Genomic DNA, 20163 nt, shown 5'->3' on the forward strand with positions numbered 1-20163 from the left:
TAAAAAGTCCTACCGGACCAAATGAGAAAAGTGCCCGTCCCTACAGACCTGACTGTCCGGGCAGCAGTGCTTGGTAAATGTGTGCAGAGATCCCCACGTTGCTGCCTAGTAGACGTCCAGGATAGGAACTTCACGTGCTAATGCTGTGGTCTTTGCTTTCCTCTGTGGGAATGAGGACGCATACCTAAGGGGGTTGCTTCTTGGCTAATGCATAGTAGAATATGATACAGAGCATCAAGTGATGGTCCGTTTCTGTATGCCCCTTCCCTTTCTGGGCTCTGACATAGACCACAAAGAGTTGGTCGTCCACCCGGAACGCTTTTGTGCAGTCAAAGTAGAACAATGACGCTCTTTTAGGTCCAGCCAGTGAAGTTGCTCCTTTTCCTTAGAGGGATGAGGCAGAGCGAAAAAGTTAGGCAGGGTGACAGGCTGACATGAAAGGCAGTGACCACCATTGGTAGGAAGGAAGCTCTAGTGCAAACGACCACCTTGTCTTCGAAGATGCTGAAGTCTGGAGGCTTAGATGAGAAATCTTGGACCTCCTGGACCCTCTGGACAGATGACATTGCCACTAGAATGGCCGTCTTACAGTAAGGAGCCTGACAGGACAGTTGTGTAGCAGCTGGAAAGGAACACACATTAGTAGAGTTGAGACTAAATTTAGGTTCCACTGAGGCATTGTTAGAAATGGGGTTTTTGGTTGGCAGCCAGGTTACCCTCTGTCCAAGCAAAAGCCCTCACTCTAGTCAGGGTAAGTCACACACTATCCAAGATTATCCTGTGCCCACCCTCTGGTAGCTTGGCACGAGCAGTCAGGCTTAACTTAGAAGGCAATGTGTAAAGTATTTGTGCAATAAATCATACAATACCACCATATAGCACCACAAAAATACACCACACAGTGTTTAGAAAAATATATAATATTTATCAGGATAATTGTAGGTCAAAAAGAATAAAGTTGCAATGGAAAATTGTAGAAATATCACAGGACAGTGATATAAAGTGTCTTAAGTCTTTCGAATATAAACAAAGTCTCTTTTAAGCACAAGTACCTGGTTGGGAGTGGAAAAATCTCCTCAGAGGGCCACCAGAGAAGAGGTGCGTGGAAAAAGGATGTGTGCGTCGATTTCTCCCCAGCACACACGGACTTGCGTAGTTATTTTCCACGCGGGGAAGTCGGCGTCGTTTTCCGGCGCTCGGACAGTCTCTTTCTGTGGATCGCGGGGATAACCAGATGTCCCGGGTCTGTGCGTGGATTTTCCTGCTTGTTCTCCGGCTGCACGTCGGTCTGCGGGGCTGCGCGTCGAAATTACGATCTCACGGCAGGCGTCGCGTCGATTTCTCCTCTGGATGTCGATCTGCGGGGCTGCGCGTTGAAATTACGATCTCACGGCAGGCGTCGCGTCGATTTCTCCTCTAGAGATCGGGCGGCGTTGTCCTTGCGAGGCCGTGCGTCGGATTTTTGATCGTCCCAAGAGCGTCGCGTCGATCAGCGTCGGTGTGCGGCGTTTTTCTCACCGCGGAACCAGCTGTGCGTTGAAATTTTCAGCGCACGGAGCGTCCAAATAAAAGAGAGAAGTCTTTTTGGTCCTGAGACTTCAGGGAACAGGAGGCAAGCTCTATCCAAGCCCTTGGAGAGCACTTTCACAGCCAGACAAGAGTTCAGCAAGGCAGCAGGGCAACAGCAAGGCAGCAGTCCTTTGTAGAAAGCAGACAGGTGAGTCCTTTGAGCAGCCAGGCAGTTCTTCTTGGCAGGATGTAGTTTCTGGTTCAGGTTTCTTCTCCAGCAAGTGTCTGATGAGGTAGGGCAGAGGCCCTATTTTATACCCAAATGTGCCTTTGAAGTGGGGGAGACTTCAAAGAGTGGCTAAGAAGTGCACCAGGTCCCCTTTCAGTTCAATCCTGTCTGCCAGGGTCCCAGTAGGGGGTGTGGCAGTCCTTTGTGTGAGAGCAGGCCCTCCACCCTCCCAGCCCAGGAAGACCCATTCAAAATGCAGATGTATGCAAGTGAGGCTGAGTACCCTGTGTTTGGGGTGTGTCTGAGTGAATGCACAAGGAGCTGTCAACCAAGCCCAGCCAGACGTGGATTGTAAGGCACAGAAGGATTTAAGTGCAAAGAAATGCTCACTTTCTAAAAGTGGCATTTCTAGAATAGTAATATTAAATCCGACTTCACCAGTCAGCAGGATTTTGTATTACCATTCTGGCCATACTAAATATGACTTTCCTGCTCCTTTCAGATCAGCAGCTGTCACTTCAACAGTGTATGAGGGCAGCCCCAAGGTTAGCCTATGAAGGGAGCAGGCTTCACAGCAGTGTAAAAACGAATTTAGGAGTTTTACACTACCAGGACATATAACTACACAGGTACATGTCCTGCCTTTTACCTACACAGCACCCTGCTCTAGGGGTTACCCAGGGCACACATTAGAGGTGACTTATATGTAGAAAAAGGGGAGTTCTTGGCTTGGCAAGTACTTTTAAATGCCAAGTCGAAGTGGCAGTGAAACTGCACACACAGGCCTTGCAATGGCAAGCCTGAGACAAGGTTAAGGTAGCTACTTGAGTGGGTGGCACAACCAGTGCTGCAGGTCCACTAGTAGCATTTAATCTACAGGCCCTAGGCACAGGTAGTGCACATTATCAGGGACTTATAAGTAAATTAAATAGTCCAATCAGGTATGATTCCAGGTTACCATGTTTTAGGGGAGAGAGCATTGTAGGAGGCTGGACTGGCTTGTAGTGAGTACCAAGGGGTACTTGCACCTTGCACCAGGCCCAGTTATCCCTTATTAGTGTATAGGGTGTCTAGCAGCTTAGGCTGATAGATAATGGTAGCTTAGCAAAGCAGCTCAGGCTGAACTAGGAGACGTGTGAAGCTACTACAGTACCACTTAGTGTCATATGCACAATATCATAAGAAAACACAATACACAGTTATACTAAAAATAAAGGTACTTTATTTTTATGACAATATGCCAAAGTATCTTAGAGTGTACCCTCAGTAAGAGGATAGGAAATATACACAAGATATATATACACAATAGCAAAAATATGCAGTATAGTCTTAGAAAACAGTGCAAACAATGTATAATTACAATAGGATGCAATGGGGAAACATAGGGATAGGGGCAACACAAACCATATACTCCAAAAGTGGAATGTGAACCACGAATGGACCCCAAACCTATGTGACCTTGTAGAGGGTCGCTGGGACTATTAGAAAATAGTGAGAGTTAGAAAAATAACCCTCCCCAAGACCCTGAAAAGTGAGTGCAAAGTGCACCAAAGTTCCCCTAAGGACAAAATAGTCGTGTTAGAGGGAGAATGCAAGGAAAACACAAATCAGCAATGCAACAACGATGGATTCCTGTCTGAAGGTACCTGTGGAACAAGGGGACCAAGTCCAAAAGTCACAAGCAGCTCGGAGATGGGCAGATGCCCAAGAAATGCCAGCGGTTGGTGCAAAGAAGCTCTTACTAGGCTGAAGAACTGTGAATACTGCAGGAACGACAAGGGCTAGAGACTTCCCCTTTGGAGGATGGATCCCCCACGCCTTGGAGAGTCGTGCAGAAGTGTTTTCCCGCCGGATGGACGCCAACAAGCCTTGCTACACGCAAATCGTGCGTTTGGCGTTTTTGGACGCTGCTGGGGCCCAGGAGGGACCAGGAGGTCGCAAATTGGACCTGCAGAGAGAGGGGACGTCGAGCAAGACAAGGAGCCCTCACTGAAGCAGGTAGCACCCGGAGAAGTGCCAGAAACAGGCACTACGAGGATGCGTGAAACGGTGCTCGCCGAAGTTGCACAAAGGAGTCCCACGTCGCCGGAGACCAACTTAGAAAGTCGTGCAATGCAGGTTAGAGTGCCGTGGACCCAGGCTTGGCTGTGCACGAAGGATTTCCGCCGGAAGTGCACAGGGGCCGGAGAAGCTGGCAAAGTCGCGGTTCCCAGCAATGCAGCCCAGCGAGGTGAGGCAAGGACTTACCTCCACCAAACTTGGGCTGAAGAGTCACTGGACTGTGGGGGTCACTTGGACGGTGTCGCTGGATTCGAGGGACCTCGCTCGTCGTGCTGAGAGGAGACCCAAGGGACCGGAGATGCAGCTTTTTGGTGCCTGCGGTTGCAGGGGGAAGATTCCGTCGACCCACGGGAGATTTCTTCGGAGCTTCTGGTGCAGAGAGGAGGCAGACTACCCCCACAGCATGCACAAGCAGGAAAACAGTCGAGAAGGCGGCAGGATCAGCGTTACAGAGTTGCAGTAGTCGTCTTTGCTACTATGTTGCAGGTTTGCAGGCTTCCAGCGCGGTCAGCGGTCGATTCCTTATCAGAAGGTGAAGAGGGAGATGCAGAGGAACTCGGCTGAGCTCATGCATTCGTTATCTAAAGTTTCCCCAGAGACAGAGACCCTAAATAGCCAGAAAAGAGGGTTTGGCTACCTAGGAGAGAGGAAAGGCTACTAACACCTGAAGGAGCCTATCACAAGGAGTCTCTGACGTCACCTGGTGGCACTGGCCACTCAGAGCAGTCCAGTGTGCCAGCAGCACCTCTGTTTCCAAGATGGCAGAGGTCTGGAGCACACTGGAGGAGCTCTGGACACCTCCCAGGGGAGGTGCAGGTCAGGGGAGTGGTCACTCCCCCTTCCTTTGTCCAGTTTCGCGCCAGAGCAGGGGCTAAGGGGTCCCTGAACCGGTGTAGACTGGCTTATGCAGAATTGGGCACATCTGTGCCCAACAAAGCATTTCCAGAGGCTGGGGGAGGCTACTCCTCCCCTGCCTTCACACCATTTTCCAAAGGGAGAGGGTGTCACACCCTCTCTCAGAGGAAGTTCTTTGTTCTGCCATCCTGGGCCAGGCCTGGCTGGACCCCAGGAGGGCAGCTGCCTGTCTGAGGGGTTGGCAGCAGCAGCAGCTGCAGTGAAACCCCAGGAAGGGCAGTCTGGCAGTACCAGGGTCTGTGCTACAGACCACTGGGATCATGGAATTGTACCAACAATGCCAGGATGGCATAGAGGGGGCAATTCCATGATCATAGACATGTTACATGGCCATATTCGGAGTTACCATGGTGAAGCTACATATAGGTAGTGACCTATATGTAGTGCACGCGTGTAATGGTGTCCCCGCACTCACAAAGTTCAGTGAATTGGCTCTGAACAATGTGGGGGCACCTTGGCTAGTGCCAGGGTGCCCTCACACTAAGTAACTTTGCACCTAACCTTTACCAGGTAAAGGTTAGACATATAGGTGACTTATAAGTTACTTAAGTGCAGTGTAAAATGGCTGTGAAATAACGTGGACGTTATTTCACTCAGGCTGCAGTGGCAGGCCTGTGTAAGAATTGTCAGAGCTCCCTATGGGTGGCAAAAGAAATGCTGCAGCCCATAGGGATCTCCTGGAACCCCAATACCCTGGGTACCTCAGTACCATATACTAGGGAATTATAAGGGTGTTCCAGTAAGCCAATGTAAATTGGTAAAATTGGTCACTAGCCTGTTAGTGACAATTTGAAAGTAATGAGAGAGCATAACCACTGAGGTTCTGGTTAGCAGAGCCTCAGTGAGACAGTTAGGCACCACACAGGGAACTTATACATGCACACCTATGAGCACTGGGGCCCTGTGTGACAGGGTCCCAGTGACACATACATATAGGCCACAAACCTATGAGCACTGGGGTCCTGACCAGCAGGATCCCAGTGACACATAACAACCATACTGAAAACATAGTGTTTTCACTATGAGCACTGAGGCCTGGCTATCAGGCTCCCAGTGAAACAGTGAAAACAGTGACAAACACCCTGACATACACTCACAAACAGGCCAAAAGTGGGGGTAACAAGGCTAGAAAGAGGCTACCTTCTCACACAACCCCCCCCCAAACGAAGGACAATAAGGCTAACCTTGGCCAGTTGAGACTTTATTGTCTAAGTGGTGATAAGTAGAGAGTAGCTCTGCAATAGACTGGTTACTCCCTTTATCATCCACTATATGGTTACTTCCCTGTGGGGATGTAAACCACCCTGTTTGAAGTTTTTTAGCTAAGCAACAATGTGAAGATGTATTTTCAGAGTTTCTATCAGTAAGTTTTAGTTTAGAGCAGTGGGAATTGTCCACTGAACCTATTTGTAGTGATGGAAATGCCAGACAGGGATGCTGTCTCAGAAAAGCCATAGCTGGGCAAAAACTTTGTCCATCTGGCTGGAAGAGAGAACAGGGATGCTGTTTCTCTTGAGTTGGAGCAGGGCAGGGATGCTGTCCTATGAGCTCCACACTAGGGCAGGGATGCTGTCCTAAGTGTTGGGAGGTAGTGCAGGGTTTCTGCACTAAAGTTTCTCTGGGAGGGTTGGAGGGATGCTCCATGTTAACTAAAATGGTGCTGTTTTTCTCACCAATGTTAGTTATCCCACAGAGAGGTACTTCCACCTCAGGGAGTCCAGCTTTGCCAGCTGATGATTCCCTTGGAACAGGTGCCACCCCAGGAGAGGTTTCTCCCACCACAGGAATAGTATCCTGAATGGTAGGGTGGTTAGGGGATACTGTGAAACCCTTTTTCCCTGTTGATGGAGAGGGATCCTGAGTTTTCAGGCCTTCTCTCCTTTGCTTTTTCATTTCACTTGAAATGAGAGGGAACAATTCCTCAGGGATGCCCAGCATGGCTGCATGGGCATAAAACTCTACATCAGCCCAACCTGAGGCCTCTAGGTCATTACCTAAGAGACAATCTACAGGTAAGCTAGGTGATACCACCACCTGCTTAGGGCCAGTAACTCCACCCCAACTAAACTGAATTATAGCTAAGGGAAGAAACTTAGTGGAGTTATGGACATCAATAATCTTATACTGTTGTCCAATGATGTGTTGTTCAGGAGGCACTAGGTTTTCAGTCACCAAAGTGAAACTGGCACCTGTGTCCCTGTAGGCCAAGGCCTCAACACCATTTATTGAAACTGTCTGCCTGTACTTATCCATTGTAAGGGGACAAGCAGCCAGTGTGGCAAGGCCAATGCCACTAGGTGTGACAGAAACTGTCTTGGGACTGATTACATCAGTTTCCACTATGGACCCATAAGTGAACCCAACTACACCCTTTGCTTGACTGTTGCCAGCAGTCCCACCACTAGTACCACTACTGCTAGGGGCACTAGAGCTTGATGTATTAGTGGTGGTAGGCTCAGGGGGTTTACCTGGACAGGACTTATCCCCTGGCCTATGGCCTCTATTTTTACACACAAAGCACCAAGGCTTTTTAATGTGTGCAGGTTGGGAAGAAGAGGAAGAATTTGTTTTATCCCCACCCTCTGAAGAGTGTTTAAGATTTGAAGTGGGATCTTTGGTTTTACCCTTATCCCCATGCTTATCTTGAGATTTTTCACCATCTTTCTTCTTATTGCCATCTTTGTCACCCCCTGTATGAACTTTTCTGTTCACCCTTGTTCTGACCCATTTGTCTGCCTTCTTTCCCAATTCTTGGGGAGAGGTCAGATCAGAGTCTACCAGGTACTGGTGCAACAAATCAGACACACAATTATTAAGTATATGCTCTCTCAGGATTGTGTTATACAGGCTTTCATAATCAGTAACTTTACTGCCATGTAACCACCCCTCCAAGGCCTTCACTGCCTGGTCAATGAAATCAACCCAGTCTTGTGAAGACTCCTTTTTGGTATCTCTGAACTTGATCCTGTACTGTTCAGTGGTTAAGCCATAACCATCCAGGAGTGCATTCTTAAGAACTTGGAAATTGTTAGCATCATTTTCTTTTACAGTAAGGAGCCTATCCCTACCTTTTCCAGTAAATGATAGCCATAGGATAGCAGCCCACTGCTTTTGAGGGACATCCTGTACAGCACAGGCCCTCTCAAGTGCAGCAAACCACTTGTTAATGTCATCCCCCTCCTTGTAAGGGGGAACTATCTTGTGCAGATTCCTGGAATCATGCTCTTTTGCAGGATGACTATGGGGAATACTGCTGCTGCCACCATGGGTATCTAAACCCATCTTCTGTCTTTCCCTCTCTATTTCTAAAGACTGTCTATCCAAATCCAGCTGTTGCTTCTTGAGCTTCAGTCTGGTTTGTTCCACTCTCAATCTATTGAGCTCCCTTTCTAACAATCTGTCATCAGGGTGGGTGGGAGGGACATTTCTAGATACAGAGGTATGATGGGAATGAACAGAAGGAGACCTGTCCCTTACAGAGGGCACCCTAACAGCTTGGCTACCAGCATAATGTGAGAGCACATCATCAGTATGATGTGATTCAACCTCTGTACCAACTATGCTAGACTGTCTAGTAATGGGCAGGCTGAGAAGTTTCTTTCCTGAACCTTTTCCTGGGGGAGTCCCTGGATCAGATTGAGAACCATTAGCTACTTTTTCTACAGATTGGGCACTTATGGCCTTATCCTGTACTCTAAGCATATTAATTAACAGTTCTAAAGAAGGATTCTTCCCTACACTCAAACCTCTCTCTATGCAGAGACTCCTTGCTCCTTTCCAGCTAAGGTGATCATATGCAAGTTTGGACAGTTCAACTTTTTGGCCTGTGCCAGACATTTTTTAGAGAGAGTTAAAGTGATAGACAAAGAGAAAAAAGTTTTCAGAACTTTTTGGAAAGACAGAAAAAAACTTTTTAAACTTTTAAGAACTTTTTGAAAGTTTAGAAGTACTTTTCAGCACTTAGAAAAGAGTGAAAAGAGGAAATGCAAAACTTTTTTGGCTATGTGTATATACACTGACCTTGTTTTGTATATTTTTCTCTTATGAAAAGTACAATGACAAGAGTGGTAAGTAGTCTCAAAGCACTAATCCCACTGCTGCCACCAATGTAGGAGGCTGGACTGGCTTGTAGTGAGTACCAAGGGGTACTTGCACCTTGCACCAGGCCCAGTTATCCCTTATTAGTGTATAGGGTGTCTAGCAGCTTAGGCTGATAGATAATGGTAGCTTAGCAAAGCAGCTCAGGCTGAACTAGGAGACGTGTGAAGCTACTACAGTACCACTTAGTGTCATATGCACAATATCATAAGAAAACACAATACACAGTTATACTAAAAATAAAGGTACTTTATTTTTATGACAATATGCCAAAGTATCTTAGAGTGTACCCTCAGTAAGAGGATAGGAAATATACACAAGATATATATACACAATAGCAAAAATATGCAGTATAGTCTTAGAAAACAGTGCAAACAATGTATAATTACAATAGGATGCAATGGGGAAACATAGGGATAGGGGCAACACAAACCATATACTCCAAAAGTGGAATGTGAACCACGAATGGACCCCAAACCTATGTGACCTTGTAGAGGGTCGCTGGGACTATTAGAAAATAGTGAGAGTTAGAAAAATAACCCTCCCCAAGACCCTGAAAAGTGAGTGCAAAGTGCACCAAAGTTCCCCTAAGGACAAAATAGTCGTGTTAGAGGGAGAATGCAAGGAAAACACAAATCAGCAATGCAACAACGATGGATTCCTGTCTGAAGGTACCTGTGGAACAAGGGGACCAAGTCCAAAAGTCACAAGCAGCTCGGAGATGGGCAGATGCCCAAGAAATGCCAGCGGTTGGTGCAAAGAAGCTCTTACTAGGCTGAAGAACTGTGAATACTGCAGGAACGACAAGGGCTAGAGACTTCCCCTTTGGAGGATGGATCCCCCACGCCTTGGAGAGTCGTGCAGAAGTGTTTTCCCGCCGGATGGACGCCAACAAGCCTTGCTACACGCAAATCGTGCGTTTGGCGTTTTTGGACGCTGCTGGGGCCCAGGAGGGACCAGGAGGTCGCAAATTGGACCTGCAGAGAGAGGGGACGTCGAGCAAGACAAGGAGCCCTCACTGAAGCAGGTAGCACCCGGAGAAGTGCCAGAAACAGGCACTACGAGGATGCGTGAAACGGTGCTCGCCGAAGTTGCACAAAGGAGTCCCACGTCGCCGGAGACCAACTTAGAAAGTCGTGCAATGCAGGTTAGAGTGCCGTGGACCCAGGCTTGGCTGTGCACGAAGGATTTCCGCCGGAAGTGCACAGGGGCCGGAGAAGCTGGCAAAGTCGCGGTTCCCAGCAATGCAGCCCAGCGAGGTGAGGCAAGGACTTACCTCCACCAAACTTGGGCTGAAGAGTCACTGGACTGTGGGGGTCACTTGGACGGTGTCGCTGGATTCGAGGGACCTCGCTCGTCGTGCTGAGAGGAGACCCAAGGGACCGGAGATGCAGCTTTTTGGTGCCTGCGGTTGCAGGGGGAAGATTCCGTCGACCCACGGGAGATTTCTTCGGAGCTTCTGGTGCAGAGAGGAGGCAGACTACCCCCACAGCATGCACAAGCAGGAAAACAGTCGAGAAGGCGGCAGGATCAGCGTTACAGAGTTGCAGTAGTCGTCTTTGCTACTATGTTGCAGGTTTGCAGGCTTCCAGCGCGGTCAGCGGTCGATTCCTTATCAGAAGGTGAAGAGGGAGATGCAGAGGAACTCGGCTGAGCTCATGCATTCGTTATCTAAAGTTTCCCCAGAGACAGAGACCCTAAATAGCCAGAAAAGAGGGTTTGGCTACCTAGGAGAGAGGAAAGGCTACTAACACCTGAAGGAGCCTATCACAAGGAGTCTCTGACGTCACCTGGTGGCACTGGCCACTCAGAGCAGTCCAGTGTGCCAGCAGCACCTCTGTTTCCAAGATGGCAGAGGTCTGGAGCACACTGGAGGAGCTCTGGACACCTCCCAGGGGAGGTGCAGGTCAGGGGAGTGGTCACTCCCCCTTCCTTTGTCCAGTTTCGCGCCAGAGCAGGGGCTAAGGGGTCCCTGAACCGGTGTAGACTGGCTTATGCAGAATTGGGCACATCTGTGCCCAACAAAGCATTTCCAGAGGCTGGGGGAGGCTACTCCTCCCCTGCCTTCACACCATTTTCCAAAGGGAGAGGGTGTCACACCCTCTCTCAGAGGAAGTTCTTTGTTCTGCCATCCTGGGCCAGGCCTGGCTGGACCCCAGGAGGGCAGCTGCCTGTCTGAGGGGTTGGCAGCAGCAGCAGCTGCAGTGAAACCCCAGGAAGGGCAGTCTGGCAGTACCAGGGTCTGTGCTACAGACCACTGGGATCATGGAATTGTACCAACAATGCCAGGATGGCATAGAGGGGGCAATTCCATGATCATAGACATGTTACATGGCCATATTCGGAGTTACCATGGTGAAGCTACATATAGGTAGTGACCTATATGTAGTGCACGCGTGTAATGGTGTCCCCGCACTCACAAAGTTCAGTGAATTGGCTCTGAACAATGTGGGGGCACCTTGGCTAGTGCCAGGGTGCCCTCACACTAAGTAACTTTGCACCTAACCTTTACCAGGTAAAGGTTAGACATATAGGTGACTTATAAGTTACTTAAGTGCAGTGTAAAATGGCTGTGAAATAACGTGGACGTTATTTCACTCAGGCTGCAGTGGCAGGCCTGTGTAAGAATTGTCAGAGCTCCCTATGGGTGGCAAAAGAAATGCTGCAGCCCATAGGGATCTCCTGGAACCCCAATACCCTGGGTACCTCAGTACCATATACTAGGGAATTATAAGGGTGTTCCAGTAAGCCAATGTAAATTGGTAAAATTGGTCACTAGCCTGTTAGTGACAATTTGAAAGTAATGAGAGAGCATAACCACTGAGGTTCTGGTTAGCAGAGCCTCAGTGAGACAGTTAGGCACCACACAGGGAACTTATACATGCACACCTATGAGCACTGGGGCCCTGTGTGACAGGGTCCCAGTGACACATACATATAGGCCACAAACCTATGAGCACTGGGGTCCTGACCAGCAGGATCCCAGTGACACATAACAACCATACTGAAAACATAGTGTTTTCACTATGAGCACTGAGGCCTGGCTATCAGGCTCCCAGTGAAACAGTGAAAACAGTGACAAACACCCTGACATACACTCACAAACAGGCCAAAAGTGGGGGTAACAAGGCTAGAAAGAGGCTACCTTCTCACAAGCATATGCACTTTAGCCCTGGTTAGCAGGGGTAAAGTGCGCAGAGTCTATAAACCAGCAAAAACGGTGTCCAAAAAGTGGAGGGAGGCAGGCAAAAAGTTAGGGGTGACTATCCTAAGGCTGTCAGGTCTAACAGGCATGATGAAGGTGGAAACAAGTATTGGAGAACTTTCAGAGACCTATGTACAATAGTTGACCTGAAAAGGGATGGCAGATCTGGAAACCGCAGAAATGCTGAGAAGGCAGAAAGACAGATTTTTAGGGTGCCCAAAACAGAGCCCCGCTAGGCAAGAGAAGGAGTCAAAAGAAGGACCTGATACTAGGTAGCAAAAAGGAGGTCAACCTTTTTTCTGCACATCATACCACAAACTTGCCCCAATGGCAGGCGTATAGCATCTTGGTGGAGGGGCACCTGGCTACTAAGATGACAATATAGACTTCGGGGGGAAGGTTGAAAGCTGTCAACTGTCGCCCTTCAATCTCCACATAGGACGGTGGAGCTTTAACTGGTTTGGGTGGCGAACTCTCCCCTGCTGCTGCGACAGAAGATCCTCCCAAAGGGGCAGCCTGAATGAAAAATAATGGCCACGCTCAACAGTTCGGGATACCAGACTCTCCGATTCCAGTCCGGAGCCACAAGGATGACTTGGGCCCCTTGTGTTTCCTGATCGTCTTGAGAACTCTGGGAAGGAGTGGTATGAGCGGAAAGAAGTATAGGAGGCCTGAGCTCCTCTCGAGATGAAAAGCGTCTCCGAGTGAGAGCTGCCCAGGAAACTCAGCGGTGTTGTCCCTAAACACCCACACTAGTCTTCCCTTGATGGAGGGTAGAAAGGCCTTCAATGCCAGCTGAACTGCAGTGAGCTCCAAGAAGGTTTTTGTGGAGTCCAGACTCCAGAGACCTCTGATCTCCATCTCTCCAGGATGACCACTGCACCCCAGAAGTGACACACCTGTCACCACTGTCAGATCTGGTTGGGGAAGAGGGAGAGGTCTGCTACTGGTCCAAATGAGGTTTATGAGCCACACTGCAGGTCCTTTGCAGTTCCCTCCTAGATCTGGACCATGTTGGAGAGATTCTCCTGATGCTGCCCCCACTGGAACTACAGGTCCCACTGCAAAGCCCGCATATGCCAGCGGGCAAGTGTCACTAGCAGAATGGCAGGAGGCTTGCAGCATCAGAGTCAGTCTCACAGAAATACAGAATAGAGCCTGAAACTTCAGTATCATAGCATGATTATCCTCAAATTGCCCTTCGGGAGGATAAGCCAGAAACTGCACCGTGTCCAAAAAAGCTTTGATGAAAGGGAGCACCTGAGAGACAGTGAGTTGTAACTTTGGCAGTTGATAGTCAACCCCAGTGAGAGCAGGAGGTCCGCCGTAGTCTGAAGGTGGGGGACGACAACTTGGGGCACGCCCACCTTTAACAGGCAGTTGTTGAGCTAGGGGAAGAATGACACCCCTCATCTCTGCAGATGAGCTGCAATCACTGCCATTACATTGGTGAACACCCAAGAGGCACTGGTAAGGCCAAAGGGGAGCACAAAGAATTGAAAATGCTTGTGACCTACTGTCCTAAGTCACACTGTTGGAAGAAGGTGGCATGGAGGGAGGGGTAATCTTGAAGTGGAGGGAGTTGCCCCTTCGGTCAATCTGCAAAACTCACTGGCCTGAAGTTATAGACTGCCGGTGGGGCAGGTGATGGCGGTTTCTGCCCCCCACTGGGTGCCCATGGTGGCAAAATGGTAGATTAAAAGGGTTTGGAGGATGTGGCTGGTGGGTGTGGCAGGGTATGGGGGGGGTGTTGGTGGACCGGCTTGACCTCTGGCTGCCTGACCAACAGGGTCTGTGGGTACTGCACTTTCGGCCACGCGGTGGCTGGGTGGGTAAGATGCAGTTTGAAGCAAAAGGCAGATTGGGGTGACAGAGGACCACGGAAAGGCCCAAGGACCTGGCTGTAGCCTTGCTGTCCTTAAAGCACTTCAGCGCTGACTCCGCCGTGTCTCAAGTAACCATAAAAGAGCATGTCTATACGTGATGCTTGGACATCTCCAGAAAAGTCAGTTGTCCTCAGTCAGGAATGACTCCGTAGGGTCACTGTCAACGAAACTGCTCTGCCCACTGAGTCGGTGGTGCCCAGTCCACATCTGATGGTGAACTTAGCTGCATTTCTCCCGTCGGCAACAGCCTGGGAGAGAAAGGCCCAGACCTCCTCCAAATCTGTTGCCAGCACTGGCACAACCATATCCCACTGAGTTTGAGAATAGAGGCCCAAAAGAAAAGGCATGCAGTGTTCACCGACCGCAATGCCAGATTGGTGAAAGAAAACATCTTCTTTCCCAAGTTGTCCAGCCTCTTGAACTCCTGATCAAGTGGTGGGGTTGGGAATGCTTCAGGATTTATGTGGGAGGTGGAGACCCGGACACCCCGGCTCTACGTGGTAGGGTGTTGTGTAAGGAAGTTGCTGTCCCTCAATAATGGGCCAGTGATGGCAGGCAATTATCCTGTTCACAGAAGCCCCTGTGTTGGGCTTGGACCAGTTCCCAAGCAGGACATCAGTAAGAGCTTCATTAAATGGAAGAAGCTGTTCTGAAGGGGACTCCTGGTGGAAGCAACACTGTCAAGATGATCGTCTTGACTGCCACCAAGGTCAAGCTAAGGCCCAGGACCTCGGCAGCCCTCACAACCATTGCAAATGAAGCTCCATCTTCCATAGCAATGGTAGGGGGAGAAAGCATGCCAAGATCTTGAATGGTATCCAGATTGCTGGTGTCCTCCAAATCCTCACACTAGTCCTTGATGGTATCATAGGGCTGATATTCTTCAGGGTTCAGTCGCCCCTCCCATTCATTTCAGAGTCTTAGCCAACAAGAATAGGGCTGCAGGCTCAGGCTCAGGCATGGAAGGCATGACTACAGTTGGAGCCAGAGTGGGAATTCAACTATGCCCCCTGGCTCCGTGATAGATTTGGGGATCAGAATGGGGACGTGGCGCCAGTGGGCACCTGGAGCATCTGCACCTGGATCAACGTCGGTGAAGGTTGAGGTGGCACACCCGGTGCCAATCCGGATCCATTTGTGGATCAATGAGGCCAGACTGGCAGCTAGGCCAGAGCCGCCAGCATAAATCCAGGAGAGGACTCTCCTAAACATACAGGGCCCAAAGGTGCACCAGAGGGAACGGGCTGGCCAAATATGCAGTCCATGGCCATATAAAATTCCCTAAATTCAGTGGGGTTCGCTCTGGCTCCCGGAAACTCAGAGAGGCATGGAGATGGCCCAGGCACTGAATTAGCTGCAAAGCCAGGCCTTGAAAGTAGACACTCCTTCGTTTCGTTGGCCGACGGATGAGGTGAAGTCAAAGGACGCTTCCCCTTCTTCTTCTTGTGGTGGGACGTACGCAACAAGGATCTCTGGCTTTGTAACTTCCCCGACTTCTTGTTGTTCTTCTTCTTCTTGTGGGACTTACCTAAACACCCGGACGACTTTGACTGAGATGATCGATGGCTCGGCAACCGATCCCGGGACCTTCCTCTCAACTGGGATCTGGATAGCCACTGTATTGAGCTGTTAGGAGACCTTCAGGTTCATGTTGCATTGATGGGAGTAGGCCTTCAGATTGTGGTTGCACTCGAAGCACCAAAGGCATACAAGATGCCGGTCAGCACTGTGACAGGCTCTGCAGGGCTTGAAGCCCGCCTTCTTAGATGACATTCCTGCCACAACAGGGGGTAAACGTCAAATAGATTGACAAAATGTTGAAAAAAAGTTAGTCAAAAAATGACTAAGGGGTAGCTCTTCACCCAATGTTCGCTGACTGGTGCGGAAAGAAAGAACTGACATCAGCGCGCAGTTATGGCACTGATATAGGCACCGCACACTTCACTGCATGCATGGACGATAGCATATGGAGCTCAACTTTGTCACCTACTGGCGCGCAAGGGTACAGCTCACGAAAAAATTTCTGAATCCAGTCTGACGCCTGGGGTTACTTTTGAGGTAAGGAATATGCGGCTAAAATTCTCTGTTAGAGGCAGAGGAATATCATCCCTGATTTTTTTGATTTTTTGCACCTTCTTACACTTCTTTGCACCAGCAAATCCCACATAGAGCCGAATTTCCACCTGATGCATCTTGGAACGATTAATGTAAAGCTCAAAGCTCTTTTGGGGCCCAAGCAGTAAAGCCTCTCCTCCTCAGTCAGCAAAGAATGCTCCAAGGGTGATGTATTCTGCGACATGAAAAATGTCTCACCTTTCAGCAGGAATGCCATTCCTATCTACAAAACCAGTTTGTCAGAGCTTGTAGCTCACTCACGTGATGAGCTGAGGTTTTTGCTATGAGAAAAATCAATTTGAGAGTCAGATGCAAACGACAGTTATACATTGGTTCAAATAGGGCACACACAAGGAAAGTGAGCAACAACTAAATGTCCCACTACAGCACTACTACAAGCTTGGGTGCAAACATATGAGCCAGACCATTAAGAGAACTCACCAGAATAGGTGAATAAAATAAGGATCTTTGGTCCTGCAATCCCAAAAAGGCTGTATGAGCTGACAAAACAAACCTTAACTGTGCTCACAGTAAGTCAATGCTGGACTAACAACAGCACAAAAAGCAAAACAGTCAACAACTTTGCCTGTAATGGATCTGCGTGGTGGGATTTATACCAAACTATAAGCTTAACTCATCATCCAAAGTAAACAGATTTGATATATCAACACCTTGCTGTAGACGTGTTTCTACTACTGTGGAAGGGAAAATGAAAGCAGTCAACTGTCACCACTCAATCTCTACACATACAACTGTAATGTAGGTTGCACAGGCCCATGTCCAGTACTCTTGTTGCTGCTGTGTCAGATGAATCTCCCTAGGCCACAGCCTGATTGGAGGGTAGATGCTCATGACCAGTAGTTCCAGGTGACACACTCTCCTAGCCCAATCCAGAGCCACCAGCTTGAGTTGTGCCTGGGGTTTCCCGATTCTTCTTCAGCACTCTGGGCATGAGAGGCAGAGGCAGGAAGGTATACAGGTGTCCTGAGCTTCACTCAGAGAGAGAGGCTGTTTGGGAACTCCAGCGAGCAAAAGTGTTGACACCATGTTCTCTGCAGTGGTGAACATATTGAGCCATGGGATCATGCTGAGTTCACCCGTCTGGAGTTTGAATATGCTGCCAGGGGGTTCATGATCAAGGAGATGCCCTGCCAACTTAGCCAGATCCAGTGGGACCAGGACTCCACTCTGCCCTGCTTGTTGCAGTACCACATGGCTGTGGTGTTGTCTGCATTGCTCATTGGCCTCTTTGTAGGTCCATGTAAAAGTTGTTGTCAACAGAGTAAAGGGATGCATCACCCCAGTCATCTCCATTGTCGTCACCCAGACCTTGCTCAGAGTCTGAAGGAATGAGGTTCTGAAGTTCTTGTGGTTAACTCCTGGGCAAAGACAGTGTTTTATGAGAGTCAGAATGAGGTTAGACCAGCTGCACCAAAGGTTGTGAAGGACGGGACTTCAGTAAGGGTCATGTCGGATTTATCTTGGAGTCTGCCAAAACAATCATTTGGGGCATTGGTGGCATCTGTCATGTCGTCAGTGTTGAAGTTGGTTTGGGTGTTGGTCCCAGAGTCACAGCGGCCTCCAAAGTGGGCTTAATTGACCGGGCAGAGTTGAGGATGGATCTGTCAATGGTAATCTGACTGGAAGCTTGTTTGTAACCTTGGGATGAAGGTGCGGTAAGGAGAGGAGAAATGGCGGTGAAAATCTGCAACATTTACTCCTTGAAGGTCTTTAATTATTGTGGCATTGCAGATGGAATGGGAAACTCTGGATGCATCGGGGCAAGCTGTGGAATCTGTTCCTCGGTAGGGGACTGGGACCTGGAAGACACCTTGACCTTCCTATGACTTCACTGGTTGAGAGTGGTGGGACCGGGGGGAATGTCACTTTGCATTCTTATACTTTTTCTTCAACGTGGACTCACCTGAAGATTTAAAGTGCTTGGAATGTCTTCTACAAGAACAGGTCTGCATCCTCAGCCAGGATGGTTCCTTATGCTCCTTTTCAAGGATGTTTGGCGACGCTGAGTTTAGCTTTGTGGTCCTCATTAACCATGGGGATCACCCAGGCATAGTCCCCACAAGGCTTGGACTGGTGAGAAGACCCTAGATACCAGAGACATGCTTCCTAACACTCCTTACAAGGTTTAAAACCTGTCAGCTTTGGTGGGAAGATTTCACTTGCACACTGAAAAAAAGAGTTTTGGAAAGAAAACGTTTCTCAGACAATGTAATTTCATAAGGGGAGAGCTCTAAATCAGCTTCTGAAGGCGTGGAAAGAATCGAACATCAGCATACAGCAGTATTGATTATATGTGGCTTCAGCATCACTTCCGAGGTGAAACAGAGTCGGTGGGAGCAGCGTGACTCCACTTGTTGCAATGCAGGAGCAATGCTGAGAGAAATCCCCAGATCCAGTCTTGCACTTTTCTCCTGGTAAGGAATCTACGGTTGAAAGTACTCATCAGAAATAACATTGTAAGACAATGGATTCACAAAAGTGATCAAAAATGTATATTTAATAAAGATGTTAAAAAATAAATGTATTTCAATATTTAACATTTGTTTACGAATGTGGAAATTAATCTAGTGTCTATTACTATTCTCAAAGGTTGTATGGAGCACTGATTGGTTTCCACATTATAAGCAGAGTAAGAGTTACTGTTCTGTAGAATAAAGACAGATATTTCATCAGCAACTGACAATTTATCAGTGAATCTCATTCCACCAGGCAAAACTACTTGGTGAAAGGTCTACAATGCCACCAATGAACAAGACAGGATAAGCTTTGCTAAGAAGCGGTAGTAGTAAGTGGTTGCAGTCTTCCATGCATTTCATCTCAGATAAGGCTGACTCCTTTGTGGTACACCATCATTAAAAAGGAAAATTGACAGAAAACTGAACATCTCAAAAATGTGGAAAGGGTGAAAGCCAGAATTGTTGTCATTTTAAAGTAAAAAAGGAAAACTTGGACCCTAGTGTTAAGATATTTCTTTTGGCTTCAGATAAATGGCAAAATCCATTTGAATATAGCATGCCTTCCTAACAAATGCTTGATGCATTGAGGCCCCTTGACTACTGACAAATGATCAGGTTCTTTTGACCCAACAGTGCAGCCAATTGTTATCATTAAACTTGTTGCTGCAGACCAAATATTAGAACTGAGCAGAAACACATTTTCCCATTGTTTCTTATCACTTCTTCATACAATTCAAGGCTATAAATCCGGGACAATGTAATCTGCTCAGTTCTGAGTAGCAAAAATTTCCTTAGCAGAAGTTTGAATTTCGGAAAAGGTAATCATTATTTGAGCTTTGCTTTCGTGTGTTGAGATATTAACTAAAATGAAACTAACAGAAAGAACAAACCATTAAAAAGTAGTAAACCAGACCTGGGATCCCTCCAAGTTGAATGTTTGTGCATTACAGCAGAGCAACATCACATCTTTTTCAAGATCACCAACACTTCGATACTTATGGTTTCGAATTCTTTCCTGAAAATGGAAAGGATGAATTACAAATGGTTAACGTAAATTGAGTAATTAAGCAGTATAATTTAGGAGTGACTATCAAGAAAAGATTATGCAATAAGCCACAAAATATGTCGTTACTTTAAATGTTTAGCAATAATAATTCATGACTAACCACTTTTAATTTTTCCTACAAAGTTAGACAACATTTTCGTGATTGATAAGGAGCATGGCTATCTACATTTTCCCCAGGAGATCTCAATAAGTATTTTACAATTTAAGTTGCAGTTAACACCCCTGTGTTCCACATTACATGGAGCTTCAGTCTGTGTGCAAAGGTTATTAGCAATCATTTCATACATTCAATGACCAAAAAGAGACGTTTGCTGAAAAAATAAGGGAGATAATCTTGTTTGAAAATACTGACCAGCCGCAAACGGTGGTAAAATGCATTTCTGTGAGATGTTGTTTCAGAGTGTTACACAAGCTACGTCCTTCTGCAATGCTCTTTCTGGTGCTTACTCTAACACCAGATTCCGCAATTTTAAACATTCCCCAGCAGCCAGACTCGATCTGGACGTTTTTTTTATAGCAGTGCTCCCGCGAGCCTCTGGGTGGCACTGTGCAACTCTGTATTAGCCTTATTGTGCTCCAGGAGTAATGGAGCAAAGTTGCAT

The 20163-nt window shown here is 47.9% G+C and overlaps 1 protein-coding gene across 5 annotated transcripts in view; it reads right to left on the reverse strand.

Annotated features, from left to right (window-relative positions):
* Positions 1-20163, reverse strand: part of SMARCA2 (SWI/SNF related BAF chromatin remodeling complex subunit ATPase 2) — a 1363970-nt gene that overhangs the window by 89144 nt on the left and 1254663 nt on the right. For all 5 annotated transcript variants that reach the window (XM_069228509.1, XM_069228519.1, XM_069228497.1 and 2 more), the window contains one exon: positions 19409-19510. In XM_069228509.1, coding sequence (XP_069084610.1) covers positions 19409-19510 — 102 coding nt within the window. The remainder of the gene's footprint in view (positions 1-19408; positions 19511-20163) is intronic.

This window comes from Pleurodeles waltl, chromosome 1_1 (genome assembly GCF_031143425.1).
Source record: "Pleurodeles waltl isolate 20211129_DDA chromosome 1_1, aPleWal1.hap1.20221129, whole genome shotgun sequence".
Lineage (NCBI taxonomy): Eukaryota > Metazoa > Chordata > Amphibia > Caudata > Salamandridae > Pleurodeles > Pleurodeles waltl.